General features: G+C 42.9%; 1 protein-coding gene and 1 pseudogene across 8 annotated transcripts in view; both read left to right on the forward strand.

Moving 5' to 3' along the window:
* The window catches only part of LOC135577087 (transportin-1-like), a 111,410-nt gene that overhangs the window by 16,360 nt on the left and 73,341 nt on the right, over window positions 1–21,709 (forward strand). For 6 of the 8 annotated variants that reach the window (XM_065044781.1, XM_065044784.1, XM_065044782.1 and 3 more), the window contains one exon: window positions 13,792–13,867. The exons of the other annotated variants lie outside the window; for them this stretch is intronic. In XM_065044781.1, the coding sequence (XP_064900853.1) occupies window positions 13,792–13,867 (76 nt within the window). The remainder of the gene's footprint in view (window positions 1–13,791; window positions 13,868–21,709) is intronic. 8 annotated transcript variants of the gene reach the window in all.
* On the forward strand, window positions 11,657–12,954 carry LOC135577088 (histone-lysine N-methyltransferase SETMAR-like; annotated as a pseudogene).

Genomic DNA, 21,709 nt, shown 5'->3' on the forward strand with positions numbered 1-21,709 from the left:
CACTAGGCCTCAGTTCGCAGGGATGACTAGCAAGGTCCTCTTCTAATGTCGGCCATAAGCAGAAAGGGAAAAAAAAAAGGAAAAGCGAACGAGATCCTCGTGATCTCCCACTTTTATATGAAGTATTCACGTGAATGGAATGTTATACACAGTTGGTCAGTTTCTTGCTCACTTGTTTCTCGTCGCCCCTCTCGTGAGATGTCCATCCATGCTTATCAATAAGTTTGCATTCCATTGCTAGGTTTACCAAAACATGTGTCTGGTTCTCCAGGAAAATGCAGTTAATATGAAGGCTTTAGCTGACAGGCAAATTCACTAAAAGAGAAACTTGTTTTTAGCAAAACCAGGACAGTTGTTGAGAAGTCAAGTGAATATGGCAGATGAGGCCAGACTTTGTAGCCCAATTCATTCCACTTTTGAAGTGTTGGCTGTGCAACATGCAATTGGGTTTGTGGAGAAGAATTGGGCCCTTTCTTTTGTCCAATGCCAACTGCAGGCATTGTAGTTTTCAGTGCATCTCATCTGTTTTCTGAGCATACCTCTCAGATGGAGTGGATCAGACTGGTAGCAGACTCTCAAACAGGGACCATGACCGTTTGTTGGTGCAAGTTTGGCTTTGGGAAGTGCTTTGGAGGTTCTTTTCAGTCTGACTACTGAGCTGGTCGTCACAGGTTATTGTATATAATCCAGTTTTCATCACACGTTACAATCCGATCGAGAAATGGTTTGTTGTTGTTGTGTAGAATGAGAGAAGATGACTCTTCAAAATGACGATTTTTTTAATTTTTGGTCAGCTCACGATGCACCCACTTATCAAGCTTTTTCACCTTTCCAGTTTGCTTCAAATGGCAAATAGTCATAGAATGGCAGACATTGAGTTCTTCAGCAACTTCTCCTGTAGTTGTAAAAGGGTCAGCTTCAATGATTGCTCTCAGTTGGTCGTTGACAATTTCTGATGGCCGACCACTGTGCTCCTCATCTTCAAGGCTCTCATCTCCTTTGAGAAATGTCTTGAACCGCCACTGCACTGTATGTTCATTAGAAGTTCCTGGGCTAAATGCGTTGATGTTGCGAGTTGTCTCTGCTGCTTTACGACCCATTTTGAACTCGAATAAGAAAACAGCTTGAATTTGCATTTTGTCTTAAAGAAATATAAAATAAACAAGTATTAACTCATTAGCAAAAAAAACCCCAAAAACATAAAGCAGGAAAAGCACATTAAAATGATGTGTAATATAACCACATATATTTACGAGTGTATTCCAATATCAAACGGCAAATTTCAACAGTGCAAGAACTGCATTTCCTTTTGCACCAACTGAATAGATTGTTGGTTTGTTGTTTGGATGTTGTGTCATTCCCCTCCTCAAGTCTCTCCTCATTGTAGAAGTGATGAAATAGCAAGGTTTTAAGGAAGAAAGGCTGAGAGAGGGAAATTTTATATTAAGACAAATAGAAGCCTAAGTCTTGAAAAATAAAGCTCTCATCTACTGTCTCCTAGTCCTTGATCTAACTATATAATTTCTTTAAAATATCTGAAAGTCTTGAAAGGATATCCTCCTATGAAGGATAGGAGTTTAGCATCTTGATCCGTTTTTATTTAAGGTATTTGCTTCAAGGTCTTCACAGAAAGCAGCAGAATTCATTTATATAGGTGAGAATATATATATGTGAATGTATTATTTAAAGAGTTTAGCTTGAAACCAAATTTGCTTGACTTGTAGGCTTTCCTAACAGATGCGGTCAAACTTTGGAAGGCTTCTGTTCTTATCTGAAAGGTGAAAGTAGTTTTCATCTTGTTCTTGCAGCTATATTTTGGATTCTTAACATGCTATTGCTTTCTTTGAAAAATACTATACAGAAGTGGCTAAGTAAAAAATTCTGATAATTCCCCAAACTTAAACAGGTGCTCATTTTTAGTATTTCAAATGTAAAAGTGTTTATAGCAACAGTGTTTATATTGTAGCTTTCATGTAAAATTATATTTTAAAGCTCTGCTTCAAATAACTTAATGGCATCTGGTTTGTTTTTGAAAAATAGCAGTGTATGTGTAGGATGGGCAATATAGGTTATGCTGTCTGTCTTGAAGATGAGTAGAAATTTACTGAACAAAAGTGCTGTTAACTGGTGTTTGAAATTCTTCTTAAACAGCAGTGGTAAGTTCCTGCTCTGCTGAAATACCTGTGCTTTCAGGGAGGTCCTCATATGTTGGTCTGTAACCGTTAGGTAAGTGGCACATTTTTACCATTGTTTTACAAGTTTGGGAAAATGTTCTTGACAGGCCATGTCCTATAATTAAAAAAGACTGTTTCTGCAAAAATTTGTGATGGTTGTTGTATTGTGGAATGCTACTTAGTAGTATGTCCAAGTAGGATAGTGATTAATGGTTTCAAATGTAATGTACTTCCAGTCCATAATTTTTAAATAAGATTATCAGTGTGTTAACTCTCTCATGCTCTTTATGATACAGTTTTGGCATATTTAGGTGTTTAGAACTCAAATGTAATAAAGTGAGGAGCGTAGGTTAGCCAAAACCATTTGTTAACAAAGTTATACATTGATAAGCCTTTTAAACATTTTTTTCAAATGAAGATATAGATATTTCTTGGAGTAAAAAAGGTGAAGTGGGTGAAGAAATTTATAAGAAAATATGGCCTTGTGCTGGGTTGGCTGAGATAGGGTTAATTTCCACAGGAAGCTGTGGGGAGGACACATCCAGGACAGCTGACCCAAAACTAGCCAAAGGGATATTCAGTACCATATTAGGTCATACTCAGTTTTAAAAAGAGGGGTGGGGGTGGTGGAAGGTGTGGTTCCTCTTTTCACTGCCAGGGAGCATGGTGGTCTGGGATGCTCTTGCTTCTCTGAACTGCGCAGTTTGGTGCTATTGTGTTTTGAGCGCGAGCTGCTTTCTGGGACGGGAGAGGTTTTGGCATGAGCTGTGGTTGGGAGTTCATGATTGCTGATTAGAGGAATAATTTGCTTGGAAAGGTGGGCTGCACACTGGGATTACCATGTGGTGAGAAATTGCACTGTGTATCCCTTGCTTTGTATAGTCTTTCATTATTATTACTGTTTATATTTTTTTTTCCTCTTTTTTGCTGTTCCATTAAACCATTCTTATCCCAACCCACAAATTTTGCTTTTTGTTTCCTGATTCTCCTTTCCATCCCACTGGGGCCCGGGGGAGGGGTGAGCAAGCTGCATGTGGTTTTAGTTGCCAGCTGGGGAGGGGCTGGGGCTAATCTATGAGAATCCTTTTTGGTGCCCAGCATGGGACAATGAAAGGTTGTGTTAATGACACATCTGACCAGAGCATGTTAAAATACACATTTACTATATTAGTTAAGTAGTTGCTGGTCATGATATTGCTTTTTTTGTCCATGTGGTTGTGTTACATAAATTCTTGCATGCACTATGTATTCCCTGTGGTTCTGTTTATCACCTCTGGGAGAAGGATTAGGCTTATCATATTGCTGTCCTGTGTAATATCAACTTGTGAGATGGTGACATCAGTTGTCGTGCTTTTATGTTGATATTCTTATGCAGCATTGTTGTCATTCCCATACCTCGGGTGCCACCTCTTGGAATTGATTAGTAATTGCACCCAATCTATGGGGAAGAATGGGAGAGAGGGACCTTTCCCCTGCTTTTTCATCTGCTTTTTCTCCTTTGGCTTAGGTACAACAGTTTTTGAGAATTTTGAACACCCTGGGGATGTTCAAGCTAGCATGTTCTTATTGCCATGTCTCCTGAATGTGTCTCAGATCATATTTAGGTTTACAGAAAGATTATTTAAGAATATCACCCAGAGATCTGCCCTGAGGCTGGATGGTCATGGGTGGCATGGTATGTGGGAGAACATGGACAGATATCTAGAGAATTTCTCACCTCCAGTGGTTTGGAAATTGACTCGTGAACAACTACAGGACCCTGATGAAGTGCTGGTTTGACTGAAAAAGAGTTAATTTTCTTCATGCAGTTAGAAACCTTTCTTTTTCATAGCTAGCACAGTCATTATTTGGACTTAGTTTGAGAACAAGAGATAATACCCCAGCATAGAGTTAATATTTTTAATTGCTCTGATCTGAGAGCCAAGGATGTTCTGAGCACTCTGCCCACAGGTGCAAGGCATCGAGGAAGGGGGGCATAGATGGGGCAGACCTTGACTGACATCCAGACTAATCAGTAAGAGTATTCCATCCCATTAGTGTCATGCTTCATATTTAAGGAGAGTCGGGATCTTCTGGTCTCTCTTGCTCTCTCTCGGGCGCGCTCTCTTTCTCCTGCCTTCTTCTTCACTCTTTTTGTCAGAGCCGGGGGAATTCAGTTTGGGATGTTTAGTTTGGCCTTTTGCCATTTTGCAGAGGCCTCTGAGCCTTTCTACCTTTTTTTTTTTCTCATCTTTTCTCCTGAGATTGGCTGTTTGGGACCAGGTACTGCTTTCTGGGACTGACTGCTTGGTGTGGATAGAGTTTGTGAGGAATTGCCTTAAGTATCTTTTATTTATTTTATATATATATATATATATTTACTAGTAGTATATTAGTATTTTGTTATTTTATTAAACTGTGTTTATCTCAATCCAAGTTTCTCCCTTCCCCTTCGATTCTCACCTATTGGGGGGGTGGGGTGGGGAGGGGGGTGAGTGAGCGGCTATCATGGTTGCATTGCTAGCTTGGGTTAAACCACGACAACTATTTAAAAGGCAAATGATGCGGTTATTCCAAAGAGGCACAACTTATCACATTGTGCTGGCCCCTGGCCAGTATGTACCAAAAACTGCTCAATGTTCTGCAGCACTCCCAGAGTGAAGAGAGGGAAAACAGACTGACATGCCCTGTGGCTACTCCTACCCTCTTGCCAAATGCTGCAGTTACTCAAACTCCAGAGACAGACTATGTGGCTACTCCAAACCCAGGCGACAGGTGCTGCAGCTGAACCAGAGAACCAACCTGTGCCAATATCATTTGCCCCTATACAGAAAAAGAAATACACAAAGAAATCAGTTCACTTAATGAGGGATGATGATGAACCAGGGTCATCATGAGAACAGGAGGAAGAGGCAGAACCAGAGATAATCACCCAGTCTCTATCCCTGAGTGAGCTGTGAAATATGCAAAAATATTTCAGCCACCAGGATGACAAGCACATCGTTGCCTGGCTGCTCCAATGCTGGGATAACAGGGCCAGTAGCTTGGAAACAGAAGGTAGGAAAACCAAGCATCTGGGATCCCTTTCTAGGGAAGGGGACATTGACAAAGCGATTGGGGAAAAATACATAAGCCCTCAGCCTGTGGAGGTGACTTCAGTCAGGTGTGAAGGAAAGATACCCCTTCAAGGAAGATGTTACCTGTCACCCAGGCAAGTGGACCACCATGGAGAAAGATATCTAGTACTTGAGGGAATTAGCTGTGCTGGAGGATCCAAATAACGAGGATTTATCCACAGATACAGATGAGATCCAGTGCACACAACCCATGTGGCGGAAGTTCCTGCAGAGTGCACCATTGTCGTATGTCAGCCTGTTGGCAGTAACGTCCTGGAAAGAAGGCAAGGGGACAAATGGTGGATGAATTGGCTGGCCAACTCTGGTGATACGAAGGAAATTTTTCTTCCTCCCTATGGGCCTGCGTCTCAGCTGTGGAGAAACTGCCAGATGTGTTAACTGAGAGACTGTCCCAACAGCCCCAGCGATTTGATAATAAGTTATACTTCCCACTAGAATCTTGGCTATTTGGAATGAGTCTTTCTTGGCTCAAGAGAGAATGTAAGGGATATACAAAATGGACCACCCTGTGGTTTTTCCTGTGTGGCCATGGAGAAGACACGAGGAGGTGGGATTGAAAACTTACCTCAGTCCTATAGGCATGGGTACATGAATTGCAAGGAAAAACAACCACAAGAGGGGTTTCTGCCAGGAAAAACGCTGCTCCAGTTTCCAGTGGGCAGTTCCCCAGATAGAGTAGAAGGGCTGATCTTGCCTCTGATCCTCTTGAATGGACTTCCAATTAATTTTTGCAAAAAGTGAGTAGTGAATATTATGACCAGTATTAGAGTGGCCCTGCCTCCAGCCAGATGGAGGAGAGGGACAACCGGGTTTATTGGACTATATGGATCTAATGGCCTGGCATGTCAGACCCACAAGAGTACAAGGCACTGGTGCACAGTGTTCCCTAATGCTATCAAACTATGAAGGGGCAGAACCTATCACTATTTCTGGAGTGACTGGCGGATCCCAACAGTTGACTGTATTAGAAGCTGTAGTGAGTCTAACTGGGAAGGACTGGCAAAAGCACCCTTTTGTGACTGGCCTGGATGTTCCATGCATCCTTGGTATACACTGTATCAGGAGAGGGTATTTTAAGGACCGAAAAAGGTATCGGTGGGCTTTTGGCATAGCAGCCAAAAGACAGGGGACATTAAACAGCTGTCTACCTCACTGATCTCTCAGAGGACCCATCTGGTGTGGGATTGCTGAGGGTCAAAAAACAGCAGGTGCCAATTGCTACCATGATGGCGCACCAGCAGCAATATTGCACTGAGGGTCTCTGATTCACATCCATAAGTTGATTTGTCAAATGGAGAGTCAAAGAGTGATCAGTAAGATTCACTCCCCCTTTAACAGTGCAGAAGTCCAATGGAGAATGGAGTCTAGCAGTAGACTGTTGTGGCCTGAATGAAGCCATGCTGTCATTAAGCGCTGCCATGCGGGACATGCTACAACTGCAATATGAACGGGAGTCAAAGGCAGCCAAGTGGTATGCCACAATTGACATCACTACTGCATATTTTCTCAATTCCTTTGGCAGCAGAGTGCAGGCCACAGTTTGCTTTCACCTGGAGGGGTATCTGGTACACTTGGAATTGACTACCCCAGAGGTGGAATTACAGCTCTGCCATTTGCCATGGACTGATCCACAGTGCACTGAAACAGGACAAAGCTCTGGAACACCTGCAATACATTGATGACAAAATCATGTGGGGTGACAGTGCAGAAGGAGAAAAGGGAGAGAGTAATCCAAATTCTTCTGAAGCTGGTTTTGTCATAAAACAAAAGAAGGTCATGGGGCCTACACAGGAGATCCATCCATTAGCAGTAAAATAGCAAGACGGATGTAATCATATCCCAATGGATGCGATTAAAATAAATCCAGCTATGTCTTCACCAATTAACAAAGAAACACAAGCTTTTGTAGGCGTTGTGGGTTTTTGGAGAATGGACGTTCCAAGCTACAGTCAGATTGTAAGCCCTCTCTTTTAAGTGACCTAGAAGAAGAATGTTTTCGAATGGGGCCTTGAACGATGGTAAGCCTTTGTGCCAGTCCAGGCAGGACAGGATTATGAAAGTATGCTCAACACTGCAGCCAGGGAGAATGGTCCTACCTTGAGCCTCTGGCAGAAAGCACCAGGGGAGACTTGAGGTAGACTCCTGGGGTTTTGTAGTCAGGGATACAGAGGATCTGAGGCTAACTATACTTCCACTGAAAAAGAGGTACTAGCAGCATATGAAGGGGTTCGAGCTGCTTCAGAAGTGGTTGGTACTGAAGCACAGCTTCTCCTGACACCTTGACCGCCAGTGCTGGGCTGGATGTTCAAAGGTAGGTCTCCTCTTCACATCATGCAACTGATTCTACATGGAGTACGTGGCTCGCACTGATCACACAATGGGCTTGAATGGGGAACCCTGTTCATGCAGGGATCTTAGAAGTGATTACAGACGGGCCAGAAGGTAAAGATTACAGCATATCACCATAAGAGGAGTTGACATGTGGTAAAGAGGCCTCACTGTATAATAAACTACCAGAGAATGAGAAGCAATATGCCTTGTTCACTGATGGGTCCTGTTGCATTGTGGAAAAGCATCGGAGGTGGAAAGCTGCTGTGTGGAGTTCCACGTGACAGGTTGCAGAAACCACTGAAGGACAGGATGAATTGAGTCAGTTTGCAGAGGTGAAAAATATCCAGCTGGCTTTAGATATATCTGAAAGAGAAAAATGACCAGTACTTTATCTTTACATTGACTCATGGATATAGGCAAATGCCTGGTGGGGGTGGTTGCAGCAATGAAAGCAGAGCAAATTACAGCGTAGAGGCAAACCCATCTGGGCTGCCACATTGTGGCAAGATAAAGCTACGTGGCTAGAGAACCTACTTGTTAAAGTATGTCACATAAGTGCTCAAGTACCAAAGTGTCAGGCCACTGAAGAAAGTTAAACTGATCAGCAGGTGGATCAGGCTGCTACGATTGGGGTGGCTGAGGTGGATTTGGACTGGCAACATAAAGGTGAACTATTTCTGGTTCAGTGGGCCCATGATGCTTCAGGTCATCAAGGAAGGGATGCAACATATAGATGGGCTGATGATTGAGGGATGGATGTAACCATGGACACTATTGCACAGGCTATCCATGATTGTGAAATACCTACTGTGATCAAGCAAGCCAAGCGGTTAAAGCTTTTTATGGTACAGGGGGGGCAATGACTAAAGTATACACGTGAGGAGGCCTGGCAGATAGACTGTATTGCACTCCTGCAACTCCCCAGGACAAGTGCTATGTGCTTACAATGGTGGAAGCAACAACTGGATGGCTGGAAACATAGGCTGTGCCCCATGCCACCATCTGGAATACTATCCTGTGCCTTGAAAAGCAGTGATATGGCACCCCAGAAAGAATTAAGTCCCAAAACAACATCATAGACACTTGGGCCAAAGAGCATGGCACTGACTGGATGTATCACATCCCCTATCATGCACCAGCCTCCAGGGAAACCGAAGAGCACAGTGGACTGTTAAAGACTACACTAAGGGCAATGGGTGGTGGGGCTTTCAAACATTGAGATACGCATTTAGCATAAACCACCTGGTTAGTCAACACTAAGGGATGTGCTAATTGAGCTGGCCCTGCCCAATCAGAACTTTCACGTACTGTAGAACGGGGTGAAGTCCCTGTAGCAAACATGAAAAATATGCTTGGGAAGACAGTCTGGGTTACTCCTGCCTCAAGTAAAGGCAAACCCATCTGTGCGATTGCTTTTGCTCAGGGACCTGGGTGCACTTGGTGGGTAATGCTGAAGGATAAAGGAGTTTGATGTGTACATCAAGGGGATTTGATTCTGGGTGAGAATTCTCCGTAATGTAAACTGTATGATGTTAATTGCTACATAGTATCATATGCCAGACTAACAGTATTCAGTAAGTAAGAATGAACTTTGATAAAACTGGACAAAGTGCAGTAATGATGGTACCAGAGCTGGCTTCAACAACTGGCATCCAGCCACCTCTTTGTGGTCAATATCTTAAACCTGCGGGCTGTGGGCAAGAACTGTGCCAGATGCACCAGCTATGAGTTTAAGATGCAGTATGCAACAATCATAATCATAGAATAGTTTGGGTTGGAAGGGATCTTCAAAGGTCATCTAGTCCAATCCCCCTGCTATGAGAAGGGACATCTTCAACTACATCAGGTTGCTCAGAGCCCTGTTCAGCCTGGCCTTGAATGTTGCTAGGGAAGGCGCATCTGCCAACTCTCTGGAGAACCTGTTCCAGTCTTTTACCACCCTCATTGTAAAAAAATGTGTTCCTCGTGTCTAGCCTGAATCTCCCTTCCTGTAGTTTAAAACTATTACCCCTTTTCCTATTGCCATAGGCCCAACTAAAATGTCTGTCCCCATCTTTCTTATAAGCCACTTTTATGTAGTGAAAGGCTGCTATAAAGCCTCCCCAGAGCCTTCTCCAGGCTGAACAACCCCAACTCTCGGCCTTTCATCATAGGAGAGGTGTTCCATCCCTCTGATTGTCTTGGTGGCCCTCCTCTGGACCCTCTTCAAAAGCTCCATGTCTTTCTTGTACTGAGAGCTCCAGAGCTGGATGTAGTACTCCAGGTGGGGTATCACCAGAGCAGAGGGGCAGAATCACCTCCCTTGATCTGCTGGCCATGTTCCTTTTGATGCAGCCCAAGATACGATTTGCCTTCTGGGCTGCCAATGCTTATTGCCACACCTTGTCCGATCTCTTCCACCAGTACTCCCAAGTCCTTCTCTGCAGGACTGCTTGCAATTCCTTCATCCTCCAGCCTGTATTGATACCTGGGGCTGCCCTGACCCAGGTGCAGAACCTTGTACTTGACCTTGTTGAACCTCATGAGGTTCACGTAGGCCTACTTCTTGAGCTTGTCCAGGTCCCTCTGGATGGCATCCTGTCTGTCAGGCATGTCAACTACATCTCTCAGCTTGGTGTCATCGACAAACTCAGTCCCACTGTCTGTGTCATTGCTGAAGATATTAAAAATTACTGGGTCAAGTATGGACCTCTGAGGGGTACCACTTATACCAGTGTCCATCCAGACATGGTGCCATTGACATCTACTCTCTGGGTATGACCATCCAGCCAGTCTCTCATCTACCAAACAGTCCATCCATCAAATCCATACCTCTCCAATTTAGAGAGAAGGATGTTGTGGGGGACCACGTAGATGAGGCTAACACTTCAGTAGTTCCCGAGGTCCTCCTTTCTACCCTCTTTGAAAATGGGTGCAATGTTTCCTTTTTTCCAGTCATCAAGGATTTCACCTGACTGCCATGACTTTTCAAATATCATGGAGAGTGGCTTGGCAAGTACATCAGCCAATTCTCTCAGGACTCTGGAACGCATCTCATCAGGTCCCAAACTTTTATGTATATTCATGTTCTTCAGGTGGTCACGAACCTGATCTTCTGTTACAGTGGGAGGTACTTTGATCCTCCAGTCCCTACCTGTATGTCCATCCACTCAAGAGGTGTGGGAAGAGAGTTTGCCAGTGAAGACTGAGGCAAAGAAGTTGTTGAGTACCTCAGCCTTCTCCTCATCCATTGTACCAGTTTGCCAGTCTTGCCAGTCTTTCTTTGTCCTTCCTTTTCTGGTTGACATACCTGTAGAAGCTTTAGTTGCCAGCTGAGGGGAGGGGCTGGGACTAAACTATGTCAGGCTTATAAATTATTCTTTGATACTTAGACCTATTAGGTGTTTTCTAATTAATTCTCTAATACAGCTCTTTTAGTATTTTCTGCTTGTCTGTTGCTGCTTCTTATTTGAGCTGTTGGAATTCACAGCTATTAGTGATGTTTGACTGACTGTTGTGATTATGTTTCTGAAGCTTGGAGAAGAAGAAAAATCTTTTGGAATGTGCTACCCTGCTTCTTAGCTGTTCTTGAAAGAGTTCTTTGGCATGGTACCTTTCACAAAAATCTTTGGATGTGTTTATTCATTTCCATGGGCCATTTAGAATGTTTTGTATTATTTTCGCTTCCTATGACCATCCTTTTGTTTACATTTTGTCTACCGTGTATTTCACAGCAGAGGAACTTGTGGCTGTGATAAGTACATTTTACTCTCTTATTACGTGGAAAGAGAACAGGTTTCTCTAGCAAAGTTACTAGTTGATGCAAGCAGCTTAAATATTTAAAAATGAAGTTTCTTAAGTTTGTGATTGAGACACTGGCTGTTGGTCTTTGGAAAGGCCATCAGTGTCCTAACGTAAATACATCTAAGGTTTAGCGACTTTTAATATTTAGAGGTTTAGCTATACAACAAGTAAAGTAAATGTCTATGAAGCAAATAATCTTATTAGGATGGTGCAAAAGTAATTGCAGTTTTTGCATTGTTGAATTTGCCATTTCATATTGGAATACATTCTTAAATAAATGTAGTTATGTTATACATCATTTTAATGCAATATTCTCGCTTTATGTTTTTTTTTGCTAATGACTTATTACATGGTGGTTATTTTATATTTTTTTAGACTATGGAAATGATGTTAGACAAAAAGCAAATTCCAGTGATTTTCTTATTTGAGTTCAAAATGGGTTGTAAAGCAGCAGAGACAACTCACAACATCAACACATTTGGCCCAGGAACTGCTAACGAACGTACAGTGCAGTGGTTGTTCAAGAAGTTTCTCAAAGTAGACGAGAGCCTTGAAGATGAGGAGCGTAGTAGAGTTGATATCGGAAGTTGACAACGACCAACTGAGAGCAATCATTGAAGCTGATCCTCTTACAACTACACGAGAAGTTGATGAAGAACTCAACGTTGACCATTCTATGGTCATTTGGCATTTGAAGCAAACTGGAAAGGTGAAAAAGCTTGATAAGTGGGTGCTTCGTGAGCCGAGCGAAAATCCAAGAAATCGTTTTGAAGTGTTGTCTTATTCTACACAACAATAATGAACCATTTCTCGATCGGATTATGACATGAGATGAAATGTGGATTTTATATGACAACTGGCAACAACCAGCTCAGTGGTTGGACCGAGAAGAACCTCCAAAGCACTTCCCAAAGCCAAACTTGCATTGACAAAAGGTCATGGTCACTGGTGGTCTGATCCTCTACAGCATTCTGAATCCCGGCAGAATCATTCCATCTGAGAAGTATGCTCAGCAAATCGATGAGAGGCACCGAACACTGCAATGCCTGCAGCTGGCATTGGTCAACAGAAAGGGTCAAATTCTTCTCCACAACAACGCCTGATCACACATTGTACAACCAACATTTCACAAGTGGAACAAATTGGGCTACGAAGTTTGGCCTCATCTGCCATATTCACCTGACCTCTCGCCATCCAAGTACCACTTCTTAGAGTATCTTGACAACTTTTTGCAGGGAAAACACTTCCACAACCAGCAGGATGCAGAAAATGCTTTCCAAGAGTTTGTCAAATCCTGAAGCACAGATTTTTATGCTACACGAATAAACAAACTTATTTCTCATTGGCAAAAATGTATTGACTGTAACGGTTCCTATTTTTATTAATAAAGTTGTATTTGAGCCTAGTTATCATGATTTAAAATTCATGGTCCAATAGTGCAATTACTTTTGCACCATCCTAATACTTCTTTTAAAAATCAGTTTTTGTTAAATGTCTTGATTGTTTGCCAAACTGATCATATCTACTGGGTTTAGTAACCTAAGGACAACTCTGTGTGCTTATAACTTAAAATATTTTTGACCATAATGCTAATTAATAACAGGGTGTGAGAACAGGATATGAGGGAAATGCCATATTGCTGTTATAGCCAATCAGTAGCAGAATACTTGGAAATTTGAGGGAGAAGTAATGACAAATTTTAGAAAAACAACTACATATCTTGTAGCTTTTCAGAAACATAATGATTCTTCCTGCAGTTTCCCCAAGGACAGTGAAGAGGCTAGTATTGCTAGTAAGATACTTGTTCAGAGAGGTGTCACTCTAGACAGTCAGTTTGGATATAGAAGGATTTGGTTGGTTGGTTGTTTTTTTGAGACCATGAAAAAGCATTAACTTCTTGGTATAAATATTTGGGCATTTAAACAGATTCTCGTTGTTGAAATCTCAGGCTGTGGCTAGTTAGCACTGTGAAAAAAGTAAATGACTAATATTAAAGTGAGTAGCTTATAAGAATCATAATAGCTGTTGTATTTTAATGCTGAAATGCTTTTATTTATTGTGGAGAAAAAAATGACCTATTATGGGATTGTGTCTGAGTGGATTCCTTAGGTTTGGCTGGCTGCTAAGTGTAAATATTGAAATCTTAAACTAATTTCTGTGTCTGTCCCTGGATTCTTTTTTCATATTTCGACTAAACTAAAACATACTGCTTCAGTGTGAAAAGTACAGAAACTGTTCTGAGATTGTTCATGCTCTGTATGTTGTGAGCTTATAGTCACAGCTGTTTGAAATGACACAATAGTACGTAACTCAATAATCATAATATCCAGAAAGCTATAAATGCTTTGTGTGAAGATTCAAATTTCCTTAACAGTTTCTCTTTTCAGAAACTAGAACAACTCAATCAGTATCCAGATTTCAACAACTACCTGATTTTTGTTCTTACAAAGTTGAAGTCTGAAGGTAAGTTCTTGAGATATTCACTGGTTTATTCTATTTTTTTCTTCTTTTTAATTTATTTTATTTAGGTTGAAAGAAATAGGAAGCTGATTTCTGTAGTCAGTTTGCTGGTTGGTTGATCTCCATAGTCATGTAGAATTCTTTTTATCCTCTCAGGAGCCTGTGAAAAAAGATCTGATAACATGTTGGTGCTTGTAGTTTCAGTCTTGGAATAGATTCCATTCTAAATGTCCTGTAAAATCTTCCCAGAAATGTGGGTGCATCATATTTTTATCAGACTATAGTGAAATTGTGGAAAAACTTTGCACTTCATAGTGATGAGTTGTGAATATACACATTATAAAATGTGCTGCTAAATCCAGTTGTTATTGTGATCTCCTTAGTAATCAACCTGTTAAATGTTTTGAATATCATATACTAGAGTTGTCCAAAGATTGCCTGTCAGAATCTTAATTCTAAAGTCTTAATTCTAATAAAATGTAGTTACTTACTGTTGGCTTATTTGTATAGACGTTAGTGCAAATTGTTTATGGCACACTGTGTAGCCTCTTTCAGTAGGTAAATTCAGACAGTTACTTATTAATGATCAGGGTGTGTAAAATACTTTTTCCAGTGTACTACAGCTACTGATTTGTGAGGTCTTTGCCAGTGAAAGAGAATTATTTTAAGATCTGTTTTGGCACATCTTCTGTCTTCATTACATTTGTTTGTACTTAATGTGTTTGTTTGATTTTTGTTTTGGTTTGTTTTTTTCTTAGTGCCCTACTACTAGTGCTTTTTCTGCCTTCTAGTGCTTCACCTCCAAGTTTCTGAGTGCTTGCTTTTTTCACTTTGAATTAGATTTTGCTTACATGTGGCCCCGTAACATTCAAAGCATCAGCAAGAACATTTATATTATGTTTGAACTAGTGTTTTGGTTGTGCTGTCAGCTTACTTCAGGAGGAAGGAAAAAGAGAGAAGGAGGAAAGTATATTTTCATATTTGAAGGCTGGAGTATATTCAAATGTTTTTGTGTGTTCTATGAAGGAAATCTCCTGATAATTTTTAAGGCCTTGGGGGAATACCTCAAGTTTGAGAGAGAGAGAACTTTCAAGAACTGAGTTGGCCAGGATATTAAATTTTTGAGCAAGGTATTAGTATAGATATAGAATATTCAAAACTCCTTAATGAGTATGCTGTCATACTTCAATTGTTCATGTGCTTTATACCATTAATAGAAAAATGAAAAATGGAGTAAGTCTGGTGGTGGGAATTGAAGTCTGTACAAAGGATATGGCAAGAGGATTGCTCCATATCTCTCCTACCTAAATATATTTAATAACACTGCCTTACTTGCCAGTTTCCCTTTCTTTATTCTGTTCACCACTTGAGCTTGAGGTTCTAGATACTGATGTGCGTTTAGGGATGTGTCAGAATGTCTTTCCAACAGATCTTCTCAGATTATCTGATAGTCTTTTTTCCCCCATAATGTTTACGTGCATCAGTCTGTTTGGAATGGAATCATAGAATCATAGAATAGTTTGGGTTGGAAGGGACCTTCAAAGGTCATCTAGTCCAACCCCTTTGCAAAGAGCAGGGACATCTCCAACTGGATCAGGTTGCTCAGAACCCCATCCAGCCTGGCCTTGAATGTTTCCAGGGATGGGGCATCTACCACCTTTCCGGGCAACCTGTTCCAGTCTTTTACCACCCTCACTGTAAAAAATGTATTCCTCATGTCTAGCCTGAATCTCCCCTCCTTTAGTTTAAAACAATTACCCCTTGTGTGGGAATAGCGCAAGAATGGCAAGGAGAATAATTGTAAATACGTTCAGGCAACTGCAGCTGGGGTATAGAAAAACGCATAAATCACAAGTAGAACCTCTGTCTTTAGATAACAGGCCTGTGAAAAGAGTCGTGAAAGCACCTTATCGTACATCCTTGAGAATCCTGCAGACAAAGATCAAAGCAGTGTGCTAAACTGAGCCTGCGTAAATCCCTATATACAGGTCGAAATGAACAGGCTTGTTGACCTTCAACCAGGGCTGAATTCTGCGGTGCCTGCATCTGTGCTTTTGTCACCTCTGCCCAGGAGCTTAAGTCCTGTTTCAGAGATTGCCCAGTAGCGAGGTAACAAAAATAAATTTGCTCTTTGCATTGCATTTGTGGCTTCTGGTTGTTCTTGTGACCCGCCTGCATTGGCTCACACACTCCTTGTCCTATTGCAACAGACCCTGCTAAAATGTCTGTCCTCATCTTTCTTATAAGCCCCTTTTAAGTACTGGAAGGCTGCAATAAGGTCTCCCCAGAGCCTTCTCTTCTTCAGGCTGAACAACCACAACTCTCTCAGCTTTTCCTCATAGGAGATGTGTTCCATCCCTCTGATCATCTTGGTGGTCCTCCTCTGGACCTTCTCCAACAGGTCCATGACTTTCCTGTACTGAGGGCTCCAGAGCCGGATGCAGTATTCCAGGTGGGATCTCACCAGAGTCGAGTAGAGGGGCATAATCACCTCCCTTGACCTGCTGGCCATGCTGCTTTTGATGCAGCCCAAGATAAGATTGGCCTTCTGGGCTGCAAGTATGCATTGCCACCCCATGTCTGGCTTTTCATCCACCAGTACTCCCAAGTCCTTCCCCAGAGGGCTGATCTCAATCCCTTCATCTCCCAGCCTGTATTGATACTGGGGCTTGCCAGGTGCAGGACCTTGCAGTTGGCCTTGTTGAACCTCATGACGTTTGCATGGGCCCACTCCTCGAGCTTGTCCAGATCCCTCTGGATGGCATCCCTTACCTCAGGCATGTCAGCTGCATCTCTCAGCTTGGTGTCATGAGCAAACTTGCTGAGGGTGCACTTGATCCCACTGTCTATGTCATTGATGAAGATATTAAACAGTACTGCTCCCAGTACAGACCCCTGAGGTGCACCAGTTGTTAGCAGTGTCCATCCACACATTGCGCCATTGACCGCTACCCTCTGGATGAAACCATCCAACCAGTCCCTCATCCTCCGAACAGTCCACTCATCAAATCCATACCTCTCCAATTTAGAGAGAAGGATGTTCTGGGGGACCATGTCAAAGGCTTTACAGAAGTCCAGATAGATGACATCCATAGCCCATCCTTTTTCCACTGATGTAGTTATTCCGTTGTACAAGGCAACAAGGTTCATCAGGCAGGACTTGCCCTTGGTGAAGCTGTGCTGGCTGTTTGAATCATCTCCCTGTCCTCCATATGCCTTAGCATAGCTTCTAGGAGGATCTCTTTCATGATCTTCCCAGGCACAGAGGTGAAGCTGACAGGTTGGTAGTTCCTGGGGTTCTCCTTTCTACCCTTTTTGAAAATATGTGTGATGTTTCCTTTTTCCAGTCACCAGGGACTTCACATGACTGCCATGACTTCTCAAATACCATGGAGAGTGGCTTGGCAACTACATCAGCAAATCCTTCAGAACTCTGGGATGTATCTCATCAGGCCCCATAGACTTATGTATATTGACATTCCTCAAGTTTTCATGAACCTGATCTTCTATTACAGTGGGGCAGACTTTTTGCTCCCCCAGTCCCTGTCTTGCAGTTCATCCAGTCAAGAAGTGTGGGAAGAGAGCTTGCCAGTGAAGACTGAGGCAAAGTTGTTGAGTACCTCAGCCTTCTCATCTGTTGTTACCAGTTTATCAGTCTTACTCATCGTGGGTGGTACGTTTCCTTTGTCCTTCCTTTTCTGGTTGACATACCTGTAGAAGCCCTTCTTGTTATTCTTTGCATCCCTTGCAGAGTTCAGTTCCAGCTGTGCCTTGGCCTTCCTGACCCAGTCTCTGCACAACTGGGCAGTGTCCCTATACTCTATCCAAGATACCTGTCCCTGTTTCCACTGCCTGTGCATTTCCTTCTTGCCCTTTAGTTTGACCAGCAGGTGTTGACTCAGCCATGCAGGCCTCTTGCCTTCCTTAACTGATTTCTTATACCTGGGGATCACAAGCTCTTGTGCTCTATGGAAAGAATCCTTAAAGATTTGCCAGCTCTGTTGTTCTCCCTTTTCTTTGAGGGTAGTTTCCCAGGGAGTCCCTTGACTAACTCTTTGAAGAGCTGGAAGTTTGGCTTTCCTAAAATTCAGGGTCTTGACTTTACTCCTTGCCTGTCCTACATCCTTCAGGACTGCAAACTCCAGTTTGAATGAAGGGTAGGAGATTCTAACTGTTGCAAAACAGTTGTTTTAAAGTATTAAATACTGTGGGAGGAATTGGGATCAGGCAGGTCGAGGGGAGCAATCAAGCTGGGGAGCAGTAGCAAGTCAACCTCTAAGAAGAGGTGTTTATGAATTGGCTGTACTGATCTCTCTCATGGGTACATGAGGTAGGTCTTCTGTGAGACTGCTGAGAAGCATCTGTTGCTTCAGAGGAGTTCTTGTACTGCATCAGTGATATTTTTAGTCATAAACTTTTTTCCAAATCAGCTGGTTTTAACTTTTTATTTCTAGTTCACAAAACTTGCAGACTATTGCATTACAGCGTTGGTGAATAAGGGAAGAGCAACTGATGTCATCTACCTGGAGATGTGCAAAGTATTTGACAGCACTGTCCTGCACAGCATCCTTATTTTTAAATTGTAAAAACGTGGATTTGATCGATAAGGAATTGTCTGGATGGTCACACTTAAAGGGTTGCAGTCAACGGCTCATTGTCCAAGTGGAGATGAGTGATGACTGGCGTTCCTCAGGGGTTGGTATTGGGACCAGTGCTGTTTAACATCTTTGTTGGTGACACGGACACTGAGATCGAGTGCACTCTCAGCAAGTTTCCTGACGACACCAAGCTGTGTGTTGTGGTCGACACACTGGAGGGGGAGGGATGCCATCCAGAGGGACCTGGGCAAGCTTGAGAAGTGGGCCCGTGCGAACCTTATGAAGTTCAACAAGGCCAAGTGCAAGGTCCTGCACATGGGTCAGGGCAATCCCAAGCACAAATATAGGCTGGGTGGAGGACAATGGATTGAGAGCAGCCCTGAGGAGAAGGACTTGGGGGTGTTGGTTGATGAGAAGCTCAACATGACCTGGTGATGTGTGCTTGCAGCCCAGAAAGCCAGCTGTATTCTGGGCTGCATCAAAAGAATTGTGACCAGCAGGTTGAGGGAGGTGATTCTGCCCCTCTGCTCCACTCTTATGAGACCCCACCTGGAGTCTTGCATCCAGCTCTGGGGCCCCCATCATGGACCTTTTGGAATGAGTCTAGAGGAGGAGGGCCATGAAGATGATCAGAGGGCTGGAGCACCTCTCCTATGAAGACAGGCTGAGAGAGTTGGGGTTGTTCAGCCTGGAGAAGAGAAGGCTCTGGGGAGACCTTATAGCAGCCTTCCAATACCTAAAGAGGACTTGCCAGAGAGGCACTTTTTACAAGAATCATAGAATCATTTCAGTTGGAAGAGACCCTCAGGATCATCGAGTCCAACCATAACCTAACTGTCGAGGGTTTAGATTGTGGAGTGACAATAAAACCCTGGCAGATATATTGTTAACCTCCTCTCCCCCCCACTTCCCCCTTTTTGCCCCTCCCTCTCCCCCCTTCCCACTAAGGACAGGCGATCGGGAGGAAAAGAAGGACAGAGAGAAGAGAGTTGGAAAAAATTAAAGATGTTTTACTAATGCTACTAATAAGAATAGAGAAAATAATACAAAATATACAACACCAATCTTGAAAGTCTCAGCAACTGCAGCGCCGGCACCCAAAGTCCTGGATTAGACTCTGCAGCCAACCGGAGCTGGATTCAGTCTCTCACTAGGCCTCAGTTCACAGGAACGACTAGCAAGGTCCTCTCCTAATGTCGGCCATAAGCAGAAGGGGAAAAAAGGGAAAAGGGACGAGATCCTCGTGATCTCCCACTTTTATAGGAAGTATTCATGTGAATGGAATGTTATACTCCGTTGGTCAGTTTCTTGGTCACCTGTTTCTCGTCGCCCCTCTCGTGAGACGTCCATCCGTGCTTATCAGTAAGTTTGCATTCCATTGCTATGTTTACCAAAACATGTATCTGGTTCTCCAGGAAAATGCAGCTAATATGAAGGCTTTAGCTGACAGGCAAATTCAGTAAAAGAGAAACTTGTTTTTTAACAAAACCAGGACACTAACCTAACTCTAGCACTAAACCATATCCCTAAGAACCTAATCTAAATGTCTTTAAAACACCTCCAGGGATGGTGACTCCACCACTACCTGGGCAACCTGTTCCAATGCCTGACAACCCCTTTCTGTGAAGAAGGACAGGGGTATGTAGTGATAGGACAAGGGCTAATGGCTTTAAACTGAAATAGGGTAGATTTAGATTAGATATAAGGAAAAAATTCTTCACCATGAGGGTAATGAGGCACTGCGACCAGGTTACCCAGAGAAGCTGTGGATGCCCCATCCCTGGGAGTGTTCAAGACCAGGTTGGACGGGGCTTTGAGCAACATGGTCTAGTGGAAGGTGTCTCTGCCCATGACAGGGGGGTTGGAACCAGATGGTCTTTAAGGTCCCTTCCAATCCAAACTGTTCTGTGATTCTTCCGAAGGTGCTATAATTGATTCCAGTGTTGGTGTTTTTCATAGTACTTGTCAAGTTCCAAATAGCCTGTTACCTTGCTTGAATAGGACTAATGAGGAATGACAGAACACTGTTGGTTGGATTTGCTTTGAGTCCAAACAACAGTTCTCTCTTGTCCCTCGTTAGTCCTGTCTAAGCAAGGTAAAGACAGCTTTAGAACTGCTATTCCTGTCAGCATTTTCTGCCAGAAAATCTTCTCCAGCATGTGCCTCCTCTCCATGTGCTGCAGGTCCTGTCAGGAGCCTGCTCCAGCAAAGGCTCTCCATGGGATCACAGCTTCCTTCAGGGCACATCCACCTACTCTGGCATGGGGTTCTCCATTAGCTGCAGGTGGATATCTGCTCTACTGTTAACTTCCATGGGCTGCAGTGGGCAGCCTGCATCACCATGGTCTTCACCATGGGCTGCAGGGAATCTATGCTCTGGCACCTGGAGCACCTCCTCCCCCTTCTTCTTCACTGACCTTGGTGTCTGCATAGTTGTTTCACATATTCTCACTCCTCTCTCCCAGCTGCTGTTGCACAGCAGTTTCTACCCTTTTTTAAATATATTGTCACAGAGGTGTTACCACTGTCACTGATGGGCTCAGCTTTGGCCAGCAGTGGGTCCATCTTGGAGCCAGCTGGTACTGACTCTGTTGGACATGGGGGTAGCTTCTGTCATCTTCTCACAAAAGCTACCCCTGCAGCCCACTTGCTGCAAAAGACCTTGCCACAAAAGCCCACTACAGTAAGGCAATTCTGTCAGTTCCCTGGAACTTTCTTATTATTTTTAAACTGGAGTTTCACCTTGCTTTTTTTCATACACTATGCTGAGCTTTGGGAATGAGAGGTGGATTTTGTGTATGCTAAATTATCAAAAGATGGTGACCATTGTCATTCACCAAGAATACCCTCCCATCTTCAGAAATTCAACTTGTCAGTTAGAAAGTATTGGATGTGATGACTCTGTCATAATTTTGCCATCATATTTTGTTAATACAAAGTTGTATCAGCATACACTGAGATGATGCTGTCTGCTTGCATCAGCAGAGACTGCTGTGTTGCTTCCTGGTAACGTTTCTCTGTTGAACTCTAAAGATAAACTAAATTGAGACTTTGTAATCTTTGCAGACTGTTCTTACTGTGTCTGTTCTTTCCTTGAATGAGGTCTTCACGTTTATGAGAGAACAAAAAAGGAAGATGTCTTTATATGGTTTCAGAATTAATGTGGCATTCTAATTAGCCTAATATGGCCTTCATGTCGGTGGTTGTTTTGTATTAAAATTGCAAGAATAGAAGTGGTCTCAAAGCT

This window comes from Columba livia, chromosome W, assembly GCF_036013475.1.
Source record: "Columba livia isolate bColLiv1 breed racing homer chromosome W, bColLiv1.pat.W.v2, whole genome shotgun sequence".
NCBI classification, from domain to species: Eukaryota; Metazoa; Chordata; class Aves; order Columbiformes; family Columbidae; genus Columba; species Columba livia.